Source organism: Equus caballus, chromosome 18 (genome assembly GCF_041296265.1).
Source record: "Equus caballus isolate H_3958 breed thoroughbred chromosome 18, TB-T2T, whole genome shotgun sequence".
Classification (NCBI taxonomy): Eukaryota; Metazoa; Chordata; class Mammalia; order Perissodactyla; family Equidae; genus Equus; species Equus caballus.
The window spans coordinates 81,868,368-81,888,416 of NC_091701.1; the positions used below are offsets into that span (position 1 = coordinate 81,868,368).

General features: G+C 47.4%; 1 protein-coding gene and 1 long non-coding RNA gene across 2 annotated transcripts in view; both read left to right on the forward strand.

Annotated features, from left to right (window-relative positions):
- The window catches only part of CPO (carboxypeptidase O), a 53,548-nt gene extending 51,967 nt beyond the window's left edge, over nucleotides 1–1,581 (forward strand). Inside the window, 3 exon segments of the mRNA XM_023622607.2 lie at nucleotides 282–366; nucleotides 1,180–1,365; nucleotides 1,368–1,581. Coding sequence (XP_023478375.2) covers nucleotides 282–366; nucleotides 1,180–1,365; nucleotides 1,368–1,441 — 345 coding nt within the window. The 3' untranslated portion in view covers nucleotides 1,442–1,581.
- A 1,105-nt stretch (nucleotides 1,582–2,686) lies between these two features.
- LOC138918823 (uncharacterized) lies at nucleotides 2,687–15,058 on the forward strand. Its single transcript, XR_011428629.1, has 3 exons — nucleotides 2,687–3,634; nucleotides 11,297–11,507; nucleotides 11,720–15,058. It is a non-coding gene; the product is annotated as an uncharacterized lncRNA (long non-coding RNA).
- The last annotated feature ends 4,991 nt before the right edge of the window (nucleotides 15,059–20,049 follow it).

Genomic DNA, 20,049 nt, shown 5'->3' on the forward strand with positions numbered 1-20,049 from the left:
GAGAGTCAAAGATGGCTGCAGGGTTTTACATGTGTTTGTGGAACAAGGTCAGCCAGAAAGATGAGAACCTGGATAGCCTTATTAGTTGGGGAGACGCGGAAACTGGGCTTGAGTATGCGGAGCCTGAAGTACCAGCAGGCTACCTAGGCACAGATGTCCCATGGGAAGTTAGGGACATAGTCTGGAACTCTGGCGATGGATTTGGACAAAATACCAAGCCCTCTGGATTGTTGGATTTATTTTTCACACCAGATATCTGTCTCTGCATTTCCCACCTACAGATCCAAGTTGGACAGAAGGCAGCAAACACATTGAAAGCAAAGCATGGAACCAATTATAGAGTTGGATCGAGCGCAGATATTTTATGCGAGTATCTTTTTTTCACCTCTTCCATAGTATCCAAGGCACAAAAACATCAGCGGACTTTGGGGTGAGCAGAGGAGAGAGAGAAGAGTTCCTGAGATCAACAGGAAGTTTTACAAATCAAAATCACCAAGGATAAAAGGGAGTCTACGAGTCCAGAATTGTGCTCTCCAGGGAGGAGGTGTGAGCGAGAAGAAAAAACTAACACACGAGCTCAGACCAGAACTCCCTCTGGCTTCAGTTAAAAAGAGCTGAGAAGGAGCGCGGGAGTTAACAGGAAGGATGTTTTCCGGTGATCCTTGGTCAGTTGATCCAGTTCCCAGAGGACCCATCAGGCTAAGAAAGCAGAGCAGGTGGGGCCTGGAGAAAGACTCTAAAAACAAGGAATTTAGTTGAAAGGAGAGTGCACTCTGCCTTCCCCCAACCACCACCGCCTCCCCCCGCCCCCCGGAGGACCGCCTGGAAAATATTTGCGCAGTATCTTCCTGTTGGTCACTTTGTTTCCTTTACATGTCAGTTCAGTCTTTCCGTGAAACGTTAGGTTGTTCAGTCTTTGATTTAGCTGAGAAAAGTTAACCAGATCTCTGCTATGCACCGGGGAGAATCTTCAGCCCTGTGGGGATGGTGGAGCGAGAGGGAGGCTGAGCAAAATATAACCCCTGTCCTATAGGGGCTTAAGATAGACGGGGAAGGAGAAGACAGCCAGCCAGGGGACCCTAACTTGAAAGAGTTGATTTATTTTGCTGGATAATGGCCATAGAAATCTGTGCTCTCACAGTACAGTTTCTAAATCTGCCTTCATGGTTTCATTCATAGACACCACACCAGGGTCTTCCAGAGACTGGGCTCGTGACATTGGGATCCCCTTCGCATACACTTTCAAGCTGAGGGACAATGGTACGTAAGGATTTATTCTGCCAGAAGCTGAGATTCAGGCCACCTGTACAGAGGGCATGGAGGCTGTCCTCTCCATCCTGGATGAGGTGCGTGAGAAATACTGGCACTGAACGGTGCTGGAAAGGTGGTGTCTCCCGCAGCGGTGCTGAGCCTGCTAATGTCCTTCACATCCATTCTCTGAGCGCATCCTCCCAGGCCGGCTCAGCTCCAGTGATGAGGATGTGCTCACAGAGAAGGTGTTTGTCTGCGGTCGGAGAGGAACCAAACAATTCAACTAAAAATACGCACTTTCTGTTTCAATAAAGATGAATCATATTTGCATTTTAATGTTTGTTCTGCTGGTAATTAATTTGTATTACTTTAAAAGAGTATAATAGTAGTTAGTTATTGCCACAATAATGCTACAAGCCAAACCACTCTGAAATTCAGCGGCTCAGGAAGCTACAGGTCAGCTGATCTTGGCTGTGCCCACTGACGCATCTGTGGGCAGTTTCAGGGCAGCTGCCCCAGAATCAAGAGATTTTTTTTTCCCTGTCTAAATTCTGAAAATTTGCTTGTGCTTCTGAACATGGTTTGCACTTAATTTTGTGTTTTAAGTTAGTGGCAGCTTTCAAGAGATCAGTTACATAATCTCTCTCTATAGCTGTTGCTGGTTTCATTTATTTTTTTATTTCATATTTTGTTTATTTATTCAAAAATATTTTTTAAGAATCTACTAGGTACATTTTGCCAGGCTCTGGAGTTACGATGGGGAATAAGGTAGACTTGGTCCTTGTCCTCTTGGAATGTCTCTTCCAGTGGGTGAGAGTGGGGTTGGTAGCCATAAATAATTGGAATGGGCACGCTGTTGCATACCAGGCAAATCTCAGCCTGAGCAGGCCACAGTAATCAAGAACACAAATAAATAAACTAAATGTTGCACTTGTGACAGATGCTATGCGAGAAAGAGTGAGCAGAGAGGTAAGCAAGGGCGGATTGCGTGTTTACGGGATCCAGGCATTTAGCTGTGCGTCTTGTCTGTTAAACTGTAGGTGCTCTTAAGGCAGCGTCTGTGACTGCCGTTTCTGGTGGATCTCTATGCGACACCCTGAAACAGTGCTCAGCACTTGTCAGGCTTCAAACAAATGCTGTAGCTGTGACCAGGTGACAGGGCACCCTTGGGTGTTCAGTCACCCATTCCCGACTTCCCTTTTGGTCACAGTCACCATACACTTCTGGGTTGTAACACTTTCGTTGTCTTTCTTTGTCCTCCTTATTTCTTCCTGTTTTGCCAGTGTGTGGCTGATAAGGGTCAGAAAGGAAAACGTCAGGGGCGATGGGGCTTAATGAGTCAGAGAACAGCTATTTACATGGAAACTCGGACTCCACAATTGTGGCATTGTCTGGAAAAAATGGTTGGGTTTCATCCACAGCCAGCCTCGGGTGGGGGAAGACTGGCGTGGCCACCGATGCCGTGATCAAGAAGAAAGCAGGGGAGCTGCGCCTCAAGGCTCAGTTTGAGCTTTAATCTAGCCTGTAGTTTAGTTTCTGACGCTGTCGTTTAACCATTTGGACCTCTGAGAATGAGAGGAGCTCTGGTCTACAAAGCTGAACTCGTGTCTAAAGATTGAGCCCACGGCCGAGGAAAGTTGGAGGGAACAGATGGAAACGCAAGCTCTCAGCTGGCCTGAACCCTCCCACACGGATTCTTCTAAGAGCCTAGGACACAAGCTTGGCTTTCCTGGGGGGCTTCACATGGCTCTGAGGGTGTGGGGGTCGGAGAGCTACGACACGCTTTTCATTTCTCCTGAAAGTGTTTTACTTCCTGTGAAAGGATCCTGAGAGCAAGGACAGGAACGTGGGGACCACCCTGATCTTTCTCTAGGACGCTTTCGACTTCCTGGTCTTAAATGGTAATAGGGAAAACTTCACAACTGGTACAACTAATGCAATCTTGAGAGTGCCCTGTACTGTGGCTTCGCTGGGTCTGGGATCGGATTTGACCCTACCTTAAAGCCAAGGAGTTAGCTCGTTGCTGCTCCGTGGATGTCAGAAGACACGAGACGCCTGAGTCAGAGACGGGACGTTGTTACTCACTGCACAGTAAGCCGCATGAGCATCCGCATGTTTACATCGGTTCCCCTTGCTCCCAAGTTCCAAGGGGTGATGCAGAGCCCAGGGACCCCTGCAAATGTGGTGAGTTGTGTGACAAGAGAGAAACCCCCCTGTGAGGGTTCACTGCTTTCACAGCAGCACGGAGCAAGCCTCATCTTCATCCTGGAAGGAGACCTTGCCTCAGTGCTCAAGTTGCTTGTTTGCTGCAGACACCACTCTGAGAAGTGGCCAGGTCAAGAGTGGTCAGGGCCCCACCTCCTTGGCATGGCCAGCAAGTCAGGTAGGAGAAGAGAAGCCACCAGAGGGCTCTCCCCCGACAGGCTCTATGAATTAGGTTGAATCATATGAAACTGCTGTTCTCACGGGTCGGAGAAGTCCTAGTATTAGCCATTTTGCACAGTTCAACTTAATACTGTCCCAGTGCTAATGAGAGTGTCTCCACGATGCCTTTCCTTTTATTTTCAGGAAATTTGAACACACTGCTTTTCCTGCTCCTATTTCTTTCCTTCCACCAAACTTCACTGATGCCTTTGTTCCATAACTATTCCTACAAAGGAGCCAGATCTTCTTGAGCATAGGTGAATTTAGAGTTTAAAATGGTGATAAATGATAAATTAAGGTGGTATCCAAGCTTCTAGCTCTATTTTTTTGACATCAGTGTCAAAATGAGTTATATTTTTGTTTCCACTATGGATGACCAAGCTCCTGTCCTCCTTCCTTTCTGACGCCGTTCAGCAATCTCCTGATACGTTACTGAAAATATATTATTCATATCTCCCAGTATTATTCTTATCTTCTGCGTATAATTTGAATCTGTCACAAATTTATTCTGGCACTGAGAGAAGCCCACTGGCCAAGTATATAAATTGCAATACTAAATACAAAGGAATTTAAAAAATTAAAATCAATAATTATTAATTTCTGTTACTATATGCAGTGGTTGAAACACTTTATGCGTATTACTTGGGTAATACTCGTAAGAATCCCAAGTTAGCTACTTTCATTCATTCAATGGAGGAGCTGAGACAGAGAGAAGGTAGGTAGCCAGCCTATGGTCATGCTGTTCTTAATAGTGACCAAGCGATCAAATATTTATAGGGATAGGAATTTTCTGGTTCCAGGATGTTGGACATACTGTCCAGTGGCCACAGCCAGTGCCTCAGCAGACCCCTTCAGGCCCCTTCTCCCATCCTTGATGTGTCTTCGCCACCAACAGCTCACACATGTGACTCTTTTTTCCGACGACCACGGTTGGGCTCTGCCTGCACTTTGCCTGAGTGTGTGGGAGTTACACTGGCCGCCAGACACCCCCGCCCCTGCCCGGATGCTGGCGAACGGGTCCAGGAGAAGGAAAGGCCAGTCTCCGTGCAGTGGTTGGGAAGACTCCAAAGCGTGATTCCTGTTCCAGGGGTCCTGGGGGTCGGGAGGAAGTTACCCGCCCAAGAACCTTCTCAGAGGCTGTGCCCATGCTGGGCCTCCTCCCTTCCCTGCCCTGCTGTCCTCAGCCCTCACCACCTTCTCCGGGGAGCACCTCCTGAAGAAACCACCTGTACGTGAATCCTCACCGCTGAGTCTGCCTCTGGGGAATCCCACACAAGACAACGCCCTGGGAAATTATTACTAAAACGTAGCACATTCTTAATTTCCTAAAATGAACTTTAATAAAAGTATTCCCATTATTTAATATTCAGAATATGCCTGGGCATCATGAATGTCGTCTGGACAGAAAAATTCTTATTTTGAAGATGTTATTCTAGAACACAGGAATCTTGTTCCAAATAAGATTTTTACTTCAGGAAAATGTATGCATTTCCAGTTTGGTCTCTATTGAAGACACAGTAAAAAAAAGACTAGTGTTTACGGACTTGTAAATTTTGAAGTATTCGGTATTATGGTAAGACTTTATGGGAAAATAATAGCCCCTTATAACAGTTTCCCAGTCTGCTGTAATCCAGACTGCATGGTCTGTCCTTAGCTACCCAAATAAAGAAATCTTATTTATTTTTAAGGAGTCATTCATTTAAATAGTAATAATAATCATAAAGCTTCAGAGAGCTTGAGGGTGAGTATATTAACTCCTCTCCTACCGGTGTGCTCCCTTCCCACTGAGCCCTTATGTTTTTCTGAGGATTTGTTCGTTTTTCAAAATGCACTTAACACAAGTGAGCTCCAACACATTGGTGCAAATCAAAGGTGAACCGTGTCTTTTATCTTTACATAGATGGTGCAAAAGTAACCGCAGAAACACACAGGAGGCAGAATAATGTGTATTCACGGGTTTGAACAACAACAACGAACACCCCAGTTGACAGGCCGGAGGATCCCGCGGGGAGGGCAAGTCCAGCTGGGATCCGGTGGTCGAGGGTCCTGAGCGCCAGACAGGACTTTATACTTTATGCCCATAGGCTGCCCAGAGGACCAAGGTTTTCGCACAAGGAGCGTAAATAAACACATGCTGTGTGAAGATTCATCTGGAAGGATGAATTAGAGTGAGACAGTTGGAGACGAGAAGTTGGAGGCAAACAGTTCAGAAAATATGACACTGTGCATATACAAACTGACCAAGATGAGTTGGTGGCAATAAAAATGGAAACAAAGGGGCAGAAATCAGAGGTGTTCAAAAAGATTCACTGTGGGGTCTGCTTGCATGTGGAGACGTGGAAAAAGGAGGGTTGAAATTAGTGTGTGTGGCTGGTTAGAAAAATGATGGCACCATAAGACCACAAGAACTTGTCTTAGGGCAGCTTGCTTTCCTCCCTTCCTGGAGAGGTACGGCAGACCAGCGCTGAAAACCGACTTACAGATGCCGGGAGCCAGAGGGAAGCAGGGAAACTGAGGCACCCGTGAGCTTCAGACAGGAAGCAGGAGATGTAGCGTCCTGCTGAACTGTCAGCAGAAACTCGGGGTCCGTTTTCCGACTTTAAATCAGGTCTGTGGTCACAAGCAAGCTTCATTTCAATCTCAGGTTTCAAAATTTCATTCAACACGGACATTTGGTAAAAGCTTTAAAAAAGTTAAAAAAATGTAATACCCACCAGCCTCCTGTACGTAGGCTAATTTACCCTATGACATTTGTTTTATAATTGGGTTTGCAAGTCTGTCCCTTTAAAGATGACTATTTTCTGTAACACAGCTGCTTAAAAGATTAGTTTGCAGCAGAATTCTTTAGATAAAATTTTTCCTTGAAGCATGGCATATAAATCAGATAAAAACAGAGTTGCTCTGCCTGCCCATCTCCCCGCAGCCCTGAGCACTTTCCAGGCTCCCTCTAGGCCTGACTCCTCACGGAGGTCCACTGTAGCATCAGTCCCACCTGGGAGCTTGCTGAACATTCAGATTCTCGGGCCTTGGAGCTTGGGTTTCACAAGATCCCTCGGTAATTTGATGCTCTTGAAAATTGAGGACGCTCTGGTTGACAGCACACAGCTTCCTGGAAAGCGGGTTAAAACATGGATTCTTGGCCCACACCACAGGTCTGTGGCAGAGCATGAAATGTTGCTTGTTTACCAAGCTGCCCGGTGCAGCTGACGCGGTTGGCACTCGGACTCCTACACAGTGAGTAGCGAGGGGCGAGGCAGTGGTTCTCCAACATTATTGCACCTCAGAATCATCTGGAAGGCTTGTCAAGCATGGATTGCTGGGCTCCATCGCAGTTCCTGATTCAGCAAGGGGCCCGAGAATCTGCATTCCTCTCAGGTTCCAGGCGATGCTGATGCTGCTGGCCCAGGAAAGGCACTGGGAGACTGAACCACGGCACTCGGCTCATATCAGGGCAAAGCCACTGAAAGGTGGGCAGCGGCACCTGGATTTATTTTGGGGGTAAAAGGGAGTAAAAGGTGAAAATACAGAAGCCTCTTCCCTCCAGGATCTTTGAGTCAGGTTCCAAATGCAGACAAGTAACCCACACTTCACAGAAGCATCGTCCTCACACGGAGGCCAGGCAAGGAGTGGGAAGATTCTGAGACCAGGAGAGCCGTGAACTCAGCTCCTGGCAGGTGCACGGGCACTGGGAAGGTCTCCTGGCTCGTGGGAAAGCTTGAGCAGAACTGGGACACAGTCTTTGCTGGATTTAGTCGTGCTCTAAGCAAGACATATCCTTTAACTGGAGATCCCGATCACAGCCGAGGGTTTTCCATTCACTATGCTTCCGTAATCAAGAATTTTCTCACAGTCTTCCAGAGGCGGGATGGGGCGGTGATGGGGTGGGGGGACAGGGCTGAGTCAGGGGCTCGCAGGGGAGCCGGGGTGGGGGTGCCCCTGAGCAAGCCCTCCCAGAGGCGGGAAGAAGAGGCTGGAACTACATCCCAGTCAAGGAACATCTGCTTGTCTCCGCTCTTCGTTCCTTAAAAAGTTGAGTGTCTGATGTCGGCTGCTACCCCTGACAACAGGAGGAGATGCCAGGACCCTGCTCTGAAGGAAAGGAATTCTTAGCCTTGGATGAAGGGGAGCACCTTCTTCCGAGGATCCACGGATGTCTTAGGCAGAATTCTTCGCATACGAGGGACTGGAACCCAAAACAATCTGGCTTTAAACCAAAAAAAAAAAAAAGGTAATTTATTGGTTTATGTAATGGAAAGGTATAGGGGGAGTTCAGGAACCGAAGGACCCATGCATTCCAAAGATGTACTCAGGGTTAGTGACTTTCCATCCGCTTTTTCTCTGTTGGTTTTACTAATGCAGCCTCTTCTTACCTGGAGGCAATGTGGCCCCAGCAGCTCCAGGCCTGTCTCTGAGCCTCTCTGAAGCCCGGGAGAGAGAAAACTCTTCTCTTTTCCACTAATTCCAATTAAATTCCCAAGCAGGGTCTGAATGAGCCTCTTTGGGTCAAGAAGTTGGAATATGCTGATGTCAAGGCCTAGATCACGTGCCCACTACAAGACTAGCTCCTCCGAACCATGCAGATGGGGACAGGAAATAAAATCGGGCTGTTTGTACTAAAAGAAGAGTGAATGGACCCTGGTCAGTCAGACAGCAACAGCTGACCACTATCCCAGAAAGTGCCAGGCCTTGCACAAGCCTCAGAATTCCTCCCAGAAGATTCAGAGTAGCATATTCTCAAGAAGAAGTCAAACAATTTATTTTTTGATCTGTGTGCTGGGCATCCATCCAAAGTTAGGTTCTGGGTCCCCCAAAGCCACGCCAAGCCAGAGTCCGTTCCACTCACAGTGTCTGCTCAGTTGTAGCCATGGCGTCTCTGGGCCCTTCACAAATTCCTCAGGTCGCCCTTTCCATGGACTGTTCCCAGATTTCATGGAGAGACACCTCAGGGCAGTGTTAATAGCAAAATTTTGAAGCCTTGTTGCCCAGGTTTATAGCTTAGCTCAATCACTTCACGGCTGGATGTCTGGAGCAAGTTACTGAACTTGTGTGTGTTTCAACTGCCTCATTGATAAAATGGGAATAATAGGGGGGACCTACCTCATACAATTTTGGGGAAGATCAAATACGGTAATGTTTGTAAAGCACTTTGAACAATGTTGGTTTTCCAGGACAAAGTCACTTGTCCACGCCAGACCACCTCTACCAACCAGAAAGGAGGTATCCAATAAATGGAAGGAGTTAAGACACCTCCTAGTATTCCTACCACCCCAGCCCCAGCTCTCACGGAAGTTCCGAGATACAGGAAGGGAACTCTTACTACAGAGTCACCATAAGAAGTAAAGCATCCTTGAGTCTGTTGAGCTGCTAACCATCCTCCCCATGCTGAAAAGCCTGGGGTATGACTGACGTGATTGTCGATGACAAAATATTCCCAATATCCCTTCCTCTAGCTCCTGGTTTCTCAGCATTCTGTCATCCTGGGTTGATGTCTCACAGTGACATCACTGAAGAGGCATTTGCCCCTCAAGAAAAACAATTGCCATAGAAGGCTGGGCTGGAGGAGGGAGGCAGTGTACAGATGAGTGACTCTTCCCAAAATGCACCCAGGGGTCCCCCATATCTTGGCTGCCTGCTGGGCCTCTGCACTTGCTCTGAGAGCCAAGCCTCACTGATGTCACCAGGAAGAGGGGGCTTGTCTTCTTTCTCTTGTAAGGAACCTTCTAATGTGCCTCTTCCTCTCACTGCCTTTTTCCTTGGCTGGCCCCAGAGTCACGTCTCTTCCTCCATGGGCAATCTGGGCTCTCTTCCTCTCTCCATCTGTAAGACCGTTCTGTGTGTCACAGTCACGAGGCACACACGCGTCTAGTGAAGAGCAAAGAGCGGTTGTCAGTAGTTCCTTAAATATTACTTCAGGTTAGAATAGGGAGAAGGAGAGTAGGACCGTTGTCTGAGGTTGTCCAAAGAGATCGCTCCCAAAAGAGAGGGAAGGGGGAAGGTCATAAACCCTGTGGGAGGGTTCTGGATGTCAGAGGGGCCAGTCACCTCTTCTTGCAATGACCTCCTCTCAGTCTTCACTGGCTTATTGCTGGAGCATTTGGATGCCTGGTCTTGACATGGGTTGCTCTCACGTGAGATTATCTGCAGTGGACCCCAGCAATCTCACTCTGAGTTGGGTCCAAAGTTACAGGGAATAGGTCGTCTGCCCCCGGCAGGCAAAGGTTTCCTGTGTGTTCACTCATCTGCTCTCTGTCCGCTGCCTTTATTTATCCCAATCCCATTAGTCCTCAAAGGTTATTTTAAGGCACCATCCCTTCTCTTTGTCTTCATCTGGTTCCTGGACCTTGGCTTGCTCTCTTGCTGCTCCTCTTGAGGTCAGACATTGATGTCTCGGGCTCCTGCCCCCTTTCCAGGAGAGCACAGTGTCACTGGCTTATGTAAGTTTGGGCAGGCTCCTTCGATGGGATACACCCCCCAACTTACTACTGAAAAGTGACTTTGAGTCTCAAAACATTTGCACATGTCAACATGGATACTCAGAAGACAAAATGGGACATTCTGTTCATTTGCTCTGAAGTGGTGATGGAAACGATGAGAGAGTATTCTGTAAATAGTGAGCATTGGGGAATTGTGACTTATTGCTATGGTCACAACTTCCTTCCTGGTCCCATTTCTTATTCTTCCATCATTTCTTCTTATTAATAACTTTCCTCTCCTACTCTCGTTTGTTTGTCTACATTAATCCACCCAGTCTATGCAGGGACAAGTTGCGTTCTTAAAATAACAACAGTGGCCCTTAAGTTCTGATGAAGTTACATAGTAGTTTAGAACTTGGGTCTTAATCTATGCAGCCTTGGTCCAAATCCCAACTCTGCCCCTTAGCTGGTTTGGGTCCAGTTCTTTACCCCACCCTAGACCCACTTTTGCCATGGTTTCATCTCTGGCTGGGGTACTCTCCCATTCCTTGACTTTGGGGTTACCCATGTTACTTGCTTTAGCTGGTTTCATATAAGTAGAAGTGTCTCCATGTTAGTTCTGAGCCTAAGATTCAAGAGGTCTCATGTGTTTCCATTTTTCTGCTTTCAACTCTACCAGCACCATGGGAAGAACATGCCCCAGCTAGCCCGCTGGTCCAAGAAGGATGGAAGACACACGAAACAGAACTTCCCCAGCCGAATCCTGCTTGACACTGCCAACCTCCTGCAAAGCCAGAAATGCATGACTTGAATGGGTGCTTTCTGTTGTACTCCCCTGAGAACTGCGGTTGTTGGTTTCACAGCATGATTGCAGCAATAGCTGACTGAATCTTCTGTCAATTTCTGAACTTTTTCTAAATTAACTTAAAAAGAAGGATGATAATTGTAATTTTTATAGGGACTTTGGGGAGAGTAAAGAAAACAATGCGTAAGAGATGCCAAACAAGTGCCCAACACACAAGAACCATCAGCATTTGTCCACTGTTGTCACTGCTGTGTGCCAGGAGTTGATGTTCATTAGCATCATCTACATGTGCTTCAGTTTTCCACCCACTAAGTGGAAAGAAATGAGGTTTAAACCAGTAAAATACCAAAAAAGTGAAAAGTACTATATAAATATGAGACTCTGCCATTTCCATCACTTTCAGAGACAGAAACAAGAACGAGTTCCCAGGGACCTGCTGAAGTGGCCCAGTCAGAGGAGAAGCTGGAAGGTGAAAACTTTCTTGGAAGTTCAAATCAAAACTACCCATGTGACCAGCCAGTCTCTGCCAACAGATTAGGAAAGAAGACACTTCCAGGAACTGATGATAAAGACACAGCCTTTGGTTAGAAGCCTGAATCCCCGGAATAAATCCTGTAAGTCTGTGTTTAACCGCTAATTTAATGTAGTTCTTAGCATTCATCCCCTTCCTGTGCCCTGAGATTGACCCCTGGTTTCGGACACGAGAGGTCCCTGAGAGGTTTGTGGGGCTCCCACTGGGACCTAGGAGAGGTGCCGTCTGCTCCTCCTGCCACGGGGAGGGCTGTGTTTGCCATCACTTTCATTTGGGTTTCTCTCCGGGGTACAGACGAAGGACAGTCCAACCAGGTGCCGTGGCAGAAGCCTTGATTCGGTGTTGTTTTCCTGGAGCCAGGCTGAAGCAAGGTGTCATCAGAGCTTCTCGGACATGTGCCTCTGCAAGTTCAGGATTCTCAAAGGATGAACATTTAACCCTGCTTCCAACATGAGGCCGGGGAATGGACGAGAAGGGGCAATACCCCTGGCCCCATCTGGTAGGTGCCACCCCAGCGGTGAGTTCATCTGCAAACATTTCTGTGGCACCCACTTCCCCCTGAAATTACCAGGAGGCGCAGAACATAAACCCAGGCTTGCAAAGAAGTGTCACCGCCAGAGGCATTGTAACTGAGCGCTGCTAAGGTCAGTTTGGCTCCGGCCACTGTGGGGATGAAGCGCCACAAACTTGAGTAAATCACACACAGGATGTGTATGCGTTTTTCTGGGGAAAGAATATATAAATTTTCAGATTTTTCAAAGGTCTTCCAAAAGATAAGAACTGCTGATTCAGAGGGGCGTAGTTGAATTTAAGCTTCAGTTAATTAACTGAAATCAATTAATCAGTTAATGAGAATATTTTCTTATTTGTTTTTATGCAGATAATCGTTTGTTATTTCAAAGGAAATCCGTTACCCCATTCTTGTTCATGATGGTGAGGCTGATATCCTCCTAAATGCATCTTGTTCTTCTAACCAAAACCTGACCACTCACCAGCTGTGATCAGTAAAGCCATGTTTTGGAAAACCCGCTGTGCCGCTAAGACACAGCCGTGTGTGCTGGCCTTCATATGCTGTGAGTTTAAACAGAAACCCAAGACTGTTTTCCCATGTCCTGGGTGCATTTTGAAAATATCTCATTAGTTATCCCGATATGCCCGTGGGGTGGAATCGCGAGGAACAATTGCCACGGAGTGAATGGGCCAAAGGAGTGTCTCCTTTGGATGCTCCGCCTGATGAGGTGGCTTCTGCCCCGTCCTCGGTCCTGACCTTAGCGGTGTAGCTAAGGCTGCCGCTTCTTCCCCAGAGCCCCAGGGCGGGATCGCACTGGTGCCAGGCAGTCACTTACAGGAAGCAGAGTCTGTTAGCAGCCCTGGGAGCAGAAGGAGGAGGTAATGATCACAGACTCGGCGCCAGTGGTCTCCCCAACCTAGTTACTTGTTTTTAATTAAGATGACAATACAACACCTTTGAGTTTCCTTCGGGAATTGGTGTGTTCCAATTGGAAGGGGCAGGAGAAGATGGCTCTGTGCGCCCAGATCTTTGGTTCTAAAGATAGAAGGCCGCAGCCAAGGCCTTGTTTTCCCGTCGGTGGCACTGGAGGAGCGAGGACGGCAGGCCTCACGTGGAGAGGGTTTCCAGGAGGTGGCAGTGCACTCTAAGGCTGGATCCCGGCTGTGCCTGCCTTCCGCACCAACCAAAGGATATTGTAATTGAGACACAACGTTATAATGCATTCCAGACCACACGGCTGCTCAAGTGTCACCTCAAAATGCTTCTTACCAGTCTCAAAGTCACTGTAAACAGGGTAAGGAGACGGAAGTGAGACGCAGCGTGGGAGGAAACGGGAGGGGGCCCTGAGAGAAGCCAGACAGCCACACTTGGCATTGCTGTCAGTGGAGTTTCGGTACCTTCAGGCCTGAGGTACCCTGATACATATTTACACTGTTCCTGGGTTCACCTCTGAAAATCAGCACAAGGAAATTAAGGACAGGTATTGTCTGCATTTTAATTTCCAGGTTTACAAGAAATATTTCATGATTTTCATTCAGGGGGAAATAAGACATCTTGGCTTTATAAATGAAAGGTCCCCTTGTTCTGGGTGAAGAGCACAGCAAATCAGTCTGTCCCCTGAGAGGCGGGGCCGTTCCCATGGCCGGCCACCGGTTCCAGACCACAAGGGGAATGGAGGCGTGGGGGTGACAGGCAACACTGCCCTCGGACTGTGTGTGACCCTCGGGTGGGAAATGCTTTCCCACTGACCGTGGTACCATGAGGCAAGCGGACACTGTCATTCCCACGAGCTGATAATGACATCTCAGGACAGACCTGGGGACAGAGCCACAAGAGGGGGAGGCAGCCATCTTTCACCTGAAGGACGCTGTGCTGAGGCACGGCTCACGTTTACAAGAGTGCACGAGCCTGGTAAGATCAGGGCAGGAGGCTGCAGTGATCTTCAGCAATGCCCCTAATTTACTAGATGCTTTCAGAGCTTCGGGGCTGCATGTCTACTTCTAGGGCTCTTATTTGTATTTTCTGTTGTTGTTGTTTATATCTCCTTGGACTTTGCCGGAGACCTCGACATGAATGAGGGAGCAGAGAGGTCAGCCAGGTGTATTGGCTGTGAAATCTGCAGAGGAAAATGATGCTTAAAGAAAGAGAGGCTGGCCTCTATCTTTTTAGAGTCTGTATGTGGTTTCCCTCCAACTTTTGGAGAAAACTAGTTGCTTTCTATCTTCCTTAACCCTCTCCCCATGGAACTCTGTTCTGTATTGTCTGCAAGTCCTTTCTCCCATGAAACTCTCTCTTCATCCCACCCCCTTTCTTAATTCTAAGAGCAATCCTCACGTGGAGCCTGCAAAGAGTAGACAATAAATGCACAGAAGTGGTGTTTCTACAGCACTTGGAATACGCCTGCCTTTGCGACAGCCAAGTGATGCTTTAAAAGAGAGAAAACAAACAAAAATTCACAGATAAAGTTTAGTTCTGAGTGCTGGGGTGAGGTTCTTCCAAGAGGCCAGTCCGTCCTCGCAGAAACCAGGCTGTTTCCTGGGCAGGTAGGAAGAAGTGCCTGTTCTGCAGCGTGAGAAAAAATTCACAGCGTGCAGAACTCGGGGTTCAGCATGCATGGTGGCGGTTCAAGGCGCGCTGTCAATAATCAAGTGAAGGAGACAGGGAGAGAGAGGCCCAGAGGACGACAAAGAGGCCGACACTCAGGGCGGGACGCAGCAGAGAGCAGGAGAAAGATGAAGACTCCTTTGGGAGTACAAGGCAGAATGTTCAGACCACCGCAAAAGACACTCAACAAGGGGAATGGGTGGAGCCCACGGAGGTGATGAAAACGATGAGGAAAACCTCTAAACATTTACGATGAGGCCAAAGTCCTATAAACAAACTGGGCGGAGCACAGAGGAAATGTGTGCTAACTGTGCAACCTCCGTGATCACAGGTGTCCCAGACAGAACTCTCAGAAAGAGCCCGAAGGCAGGCCCGCCCTGATGGACACCAATCCCCAACCTGGTGAGAAGGATGCGTGGTCCACGCTAAGCTCATTCTCGTTTCACTGATCTGTGCTGGTCACTTCTGTTTACTTCTTATAATGTTTGAGTCCTCAGAATTAAATTATTTTCCACAAATGGCTTTGTTTGAGTCTCAATCACAGGAATCGAGGATTTGTCTGATGCTCAAATATCTGAATCCATGTAGTTCCTATTGACCATCTGGCAGGAACGTTGCATCATTAGCCATATTTAAACTCGTAAATATCAGCCAGGAAGACTGAGGAGGTGGTGCCAGGATTACACAAATTATTCACCCAAAATGGTGTCTCCATTGTACAGAAATGGTGCAAACCTAAAAAGCACCTCATTCAAATTTGGCAAGTGTATAGGATGGTGTTCTTTCTCCTCCATCAAGAGAGAAGTATAGGGTGAGGCTCATGAGGGAGCCCTCGATCACACAGTTTCAGAACGTGCAGGCCTACAGCTTTCGACTGTTTGGATGTTAGAAAGAGTTAAATTTCACAGGCCAGCACAGGAAGATTGGTGGGAAAAATATTGAGACATCTTTTACACGAGTATATTACTGACCTACGTTTCTTCGTGGTTCCTGTTGGTGGTAACGTTTGCATTGAGTCAATCACCAGACCTGCAATAAGCATTTTCTTCTAAGGTTTTTTAAGCTTAAACACACAGGACCAGGAGCAGCAACTCAAATCATCTGGTCCAAACTCTCACATTTTAGCAGCGGAACTCCACGAAAAACAAACAAAAACAAATCTTCATGAAACTTTATCCACTTAGGGTTACTTGGTTGTAGGCAACAGAAACTAATGAGCTGACTAAAGCATAATGGAACATACTGGAAAGATATTAGTGCTTTTGTATGATTGAAGGGAGGATGAAGGCACAAGGCTGGGAATAGACGAGGTGGCAGGAACAAACGTGGCATTGAATGAACCCTGACCATTTCTTTTGCCCTTGTAGTCACTGGTCTAAGGGTCAAATCTAAGGAGAGGGAGTCTGATGGAGCTTGGGTCACACGCTTGGCTGTAGCTGGGTGGTGAGAGCTTCTGTTGAAAGGAGCCAGTAGCCTCTGTGGCTGGTGGGCAGGACATCCTGAGGCTGCATACAACATGGAGGAAGTAATTCTCCAAAGGGAAATTGGGGTGCTATTAGAAAGGAGGAATGGATGCTGAGAAGCAGAAGCCATCAAACACACATAAATACACACATAAACAAAAATAAAACAGATGAAAATAGTTGAGGAGAGAAAAGGAAGGAGAATCAGAACCTTACCCCTAACCTCTTATGGAGGCATCTGAGGCATTTCATGGCACAGAATGAAAACCACCAACCTAGTTCATCTGTGGGCAATTTGGGATGACAAGACTCAGGGCATTCCGCCCCAAATTTTCAGGGAATGAATTCCACACTATATTTTCACAATTTCCTTCAGGAATTCTTAAGTATCATGATTACTTAACATCAATGCTTACTACTTGCTGTTGTCAAAATCCTAGTGTGAAACCCATCAGTGCAACCTCAAATCTACAGCTTTCCTCCTCTGGTCTCGTGATATGGTGGCACTTCCTCACAGGCTTTGAAGTTAGGTGTGACCACATGTTGACCAAAGAATTGTGAGTGGAAAGATGTGTGTTGCTTCTAGGCAGAAATTTCAAGAGCCAGTGCACAATTTGCTGTGTTTCCACCTGCTGTTGTTGTGATGATGCCAGCGTGGGCCAGATAAAGCCTCTCTCAGCTGGGGTCTCTGCTGTGGGGGACCACCCCTGCCCACCTCTGCTAGAGTTATCAGGTTAAACCACTGAGATTTCAGAATTGTTTATTACTGCAGCCAATCCTTACCAATAGATCTGTTTTCTTTTATTCTGGCCTCATTGAGGTAGAATATCAGCCTTCTTCTCCCAAAAAAGGTTCTTCTTAGAATCATGCTTCTATCTTTGGTAAAGACTTCAGAGATCCTGGACAGAAACTGAGATCCAATAAGTTAGTAAAATTAGTATGCTAATCCTTAATAGTCATCTAATCCAACCTCCTCTAAGGCAGGAATCTACTTGGCAACATCTCTATTTTGGAATTAAACAGATATGGGTTCAAATCCAGGCTCTGCCACTTATAAGTAACACAATCTGGAGCAAGTCACTTAACCCTCAAGACATCGGGCTCCCCATTTCTAAAATAGGAGGAATAAATTTGCCGCCCTGCAGGATTATTGTGAGGGTTTGAGATAGGGCACGTAAAGCACTTGTCATGGAACCCGGTGTGTCAGGAGTGCTCAGTAAACGGCAGCCAGTGTCATCACTGCTAACCTCCGTTTCCTCTTGGACACTCGTAGGGCTGTGCAGGCGCTCAGGAAGAAAGCGTATTTCCTCACACAGGACATCCCCACTCCTTAGCAAGCTCCTTCTTCTTCAGCACCAGTCTGCCTCTGCCTCTCTCTACTCCACACTCCATGTGCTTCTTTTATCCTCGCACAGCAGAAATCAGCCTTATTTCTTCCTCCACGTGACCACTTATTGAATACCTGAACACACATCTCCTCTTAATAGGTCTGCTCTCCTCTGGTCAAAACATGCCTGGTTCCATTTCTCATAAGATTGCATTTCCAGATGGCCCATGTAACCCGGGCCCTGTAGTTAAAAATCTCTCTGTCTGTAGTGTCCAGCAAGTAATAGGTGCTAAATAAATATGCATTCCTCCACTTCCTGAATTTGGGTTTCTGAGGCCTTTAAAGCACGGAGCCCAGCACTGAACACACCCCTGGCCTGACAGACCCACGACCTACCTTCTCCCGCACCTTGGCCTCCTACCCTGACATGGACACTGTACTTTTAAATGCAGCCTAAAATGGTGAAAACTTTGTTAGAAGCCAAGCCATGCTACAACCAGCTCATGGTCAACTAAGATTCCCAGATTCTCTTTTTAACTAACAACTGTCAAGTCAGGTTTCCCCCATCCTATTATTACAAAATAGATTGTTAACCTAATTAAAGATTCTTTTCTTATGGAGGTGATATTGGCTTATAACTAATTAAGGATTCTTTCTTTGTCTATTACTTATAATCTTATTGCTTTGGACACTATTTAAGTTTACCAAACTCTTTCAACATCCCTGTTTCATCACCTAACATATTAGTGGCTCCTCCCAGTTTTAAGTGTCCCTGAGTCCGATGGGTACACTATCTCCGTCATTAATAACTGTTGTGACTAGGACAGAGCTGGGAATCACCTCCGGGTGGTGGAGTCCATGAGATGATGCTCCCTGGACGTGTTACTTTCATTAGCATAGTGGACACCCATAGTGTCATCTGATCAAAGGCCTCCCTTGGAGGACTGTCTCTTCTCTTTCACCTGGGCCACAGGACAAGCTTGGCCACAGGCTTCTGGGATGTGTTTGTGTAACGCTACACCCGCCCCAAACCTTTGCTTCCTGGCTACGATTGATTGGTCCAGGGCTTATGTGATACAAATGGGCCAATCAAATTCCTTCTCTTGGAACAAAACATCACAACAGCAGAGTCCAGTTCAGGCTCCTGGGTGCAAGAGCTCTGGGTGACAGTCTTTCGCCCTGTGGCCTGGGGATAGAGAAGAAAACAGTGAAGCAGGTGTGCAGGTGAGAGAGAGGAGGAGCAGCTGCCGCTGGTGCTGAGACGGCGGGCAGCTCCGGCAAGGCTGCAGCCAGGTCCTCTGCGGCACCCAATTCTTTGTAACACACGCTCCCTTTTACGGTTACTTGGGGGTTGGTTTCTGTTCCTTGGAAAGAGCAAAGTCCCAATTAATTCAAGAACCTTCTGATTCCTATCACGCATCAACTCTTGGAAACCATCTCAACAAAGGCTCCTGCTCCCAGCTGTTTGTGGGTTGGTCCATTGCCTTTTCTCCTCTGCACCGTGGCCTCTGTTTTAAGTCAGGTTCTCTAGAACCAGAGGCTGAGACAGAGATTCAGGTGGTGGAATTTACTGAGGGGCTGCTCTCCAGGAGGTAGCCATAAGGGAATCAACAGGAAGGAGAGAGAGCTGAGCCAGGAGGTGGTCTCAGCTAAGTCTGGCCTTGGCCCGAGGCCCGGGGGCTCAGGAGAGAAACTGCACCACAGATGTGTCTCGGCTTGAGCGAAGGGGGTGGGAGTTTTCTGTCCCATTAGTCAGCGATTGGCTGGGCATGGAGGGAGCCGGGTTAACTTCCTGGGCGAGGTGGCTCCCTTCAGCCAATAGCAGGTCATCCCGGAGGACAGGAGGACTTTAAGCTGTTAGCAGCCAACACTCATAGCAGCTGGGAAAGTTCCCTGGTTAAAGGGATGTGGGTGGTGAATCAGTTGTATCTACACTGCCTTCTTTGATTATAACTATTAAATCCATCTTCCTGGTTCCAGCATGCTCTTTCAAGGATAGCTCCCATCTGACCTCGCAGGCCCCCAAAATACCAGTTGTCCTTTTCTGCCTTTTGTTGTTACATCTATTCTGTCACATTCTGTAACGTATGTTGAAATTGGCATCTGTAGTAGTTACCGTCAGGTGAAAGGCACCCATTCAGGGCCGGAGGCCGCGGTCCTCGTCACGGCTCTCAACTGTAGTAGGTACCTGGGATTTTGCTGCCTGTATCCGTTTCTTCCTCTTTCATGATGGCACATCCCAGAGTCCCCTTGGGGAAAAGCCTCCCTCCCAGTGGGAGCGACCCCACTCTCTGCTCCAGGGATGAGCTCTGACAAACAGAAGCCCGTCCACCCCTGCCCAGGCCTTACTTTAAGAGATGAGCACATCACCCAGAGTGCACCAATAAAACATAAGGAGAGTTTTCCTTGGGGTTTCAGGGGAAAATGCTTCCTTGCTCTTAAAAGCATTAAAGACTAGGAAAGATGCTTTCTCTTCTTCTGACTGACATTGGGAAAGAATGCAATGTTCAGAGCTGTGAAACCATTTCTAGAACCTGAGCCTGGGCCCAGCCTGAAGAAAAGAACTGACACTAACGTGGACAAAAAGCTTTCAAGTCAACAGAACCCCTGAGAATTTGCTGACTCTCTGCATCAAATCACACCAGCAGCCAGGTACCCCTGGATCCGTCAGGACGTGAACCAACAAATTCCATTACTCACTTCAGCGAGCTTCAGACAG